This window comes from Aedes albopictus, chromosome 2 (genome assembly GCF_035046485.1).
Source record: "Aedes albopictus strain Foshan chromosome 2, AalbF5, whole genome shotgun sequence".
Lineage (NCBI taxonomy): Eukaryota > Metazoa > Arthropoda > Insecta > Diptera > Culicidae > Aedes > Aedes albopictus.
Window position 1 is genome coordinate 185,095,987 of NC_085137.1, and position 1,555 is coordinate 185,097,541.

At 42.9% G+C, this 1,555-nt stretch overlaps 1 protein-coding gene across 1 annotated transcript; it reads right to left on the reverse strand.

Annotated features, from left to right (window-relative positions):
* Positions 1-546: 546 nt before the first annotated feature.
* LOC115258812 (succinate dehydrogenase [ubiquinone] cytochrome b small subunit, mitochondrial-like) lies at positions 547-1,272 on the reverse strand. Its single transcript, XM_029859241.2, has one exon. It carries the CDS (start codon positions 1,153-1,155, stop codon positions 688-690), a length of 468 nt encoding a protein of 155 aa, XP_029715101.1. The 5' UTR covers positions 1,156-1,272; the 3' UTR covers positions 547-687.
* Between the last annotated feature and the right edge of the window lie 283 nt (positions 1,273-1,555).

A 1,555-nucleotide genomic window follows, 5' to 3' on the forward strand; every position in this document is an offset into this window, starting at 1 on the left:
CGCAATATTTCATTCGCATGGGAAGTTTACCTTTTCCCCGACGGGGTTTCTATTCCAGAGTTTGATGATGTGACTATGTGATGTGTTCTTGCGTGGATGAATTGGTGATACCTGTTTGCTGCTGCAATAGAATTGGGAAAACATACCTAATAGCTAAGAATAAGAATAGGAAAAGTTTGCCTTTTGAAGACAGTCGACACACCACAAATAGACGAATCGGGCGGAAAAGTGATACTTGTTTATTATAAAGTTTAATAACTTCATCGTCCGGTTGGGAGACTGTATTATACCACTGTATTAATGGGGAAAGCCACGTGGGAGAAAACGGAAGATGTAATTTGCTGGTTAAAAAGTTGATTTTCAGTCTGATTCCAACAACAATAGGGTCGTTGTTGTGACAAGGAGATACATATTACTAGAAATGGGTTGATTACATTTTTTTCAAGGAGGTAGAGACAAAACACGTTTTCTCAAGCGTTTTCTTCTTTGCTGACATTTTCTTGCTTATATTTATTACAAAATATTCCGAGGTTAGGTTTCATTGTGTAATGCAGAGTAGATACTAGAAGTGGTAAAGTTCGCACTCTTTTATCATATGTACTGTTAAATTCATAACACCCCAAACTGCAGAGAAATTGAGATAAACATTTTATTTACTGATAACCTGTTTCCAATAATCACAAATATCTACACTACCACTGACTTCTTCGGTTCCACGGCCCAAATCCTACGAACCGTCTCCGTTATTCCAATATCAGCAAAAGTCAAATACAGCAACCCAGCAAGTGTGGCTGCGGACAGCGCCATAGTCGCCCCTTGGACAGTCTTGGTAGCCATCCCTCGTAGAAAATCCGTCCTAACGTAATCGGTCACCACCGAGGAGAGGCCCGTCTGCTGATGTCCAACGACGCAGACGGCGATTACCACGTCCATGGCCTTGCTCGGGTAGGTTAGTCCAAGCGGGATGGTGCCCAGTAGAATCCACGAGAATGCCCGGTCCAGTCGCCAGTGGTTGGCGTAGTTTGATGAGGCAGGTGTCAGACGCCATTTTGACGGGGAAGGAGATGATTTTTGGCAAAACACCCGAATTTGGGTGTATCTTGAAGTATTAGCAAATTGCTTGTTGAGGGCGGCGATGCGGTTGAAACGGTTCATTTTGGTGTTTACGATTGAATGGTTTCAAAAACTATCTGTCACCATGGAAAACGATTACTACGATCCAGGGTTTAGGAAACTGTTCGACACTTCGTTCGTCATGATTACTCATTCCAACCTAGATTCCAACAATAGAACACGGTGTCACCCCGCCAGGAGGTCACGCTAGGATTCCACAGAAATTCCATCCAGGATTCCTCCAAGAATTCCTTCATGGTTCCTTCACAAATTTATTCTACGACTCCTCCAGGAGTTTTATGTGGCATTCCCAGGAAGTTCTTGATGATTCTCTGGGTTACTTCCAGGAGATTCTTCCGAGATTCCTAAACAGATTCAGTTTTTTTTATCTGTATTAACGAGATTTTTAGCCCTAGGCTAGTTCATCTCGGGACCCACGCTT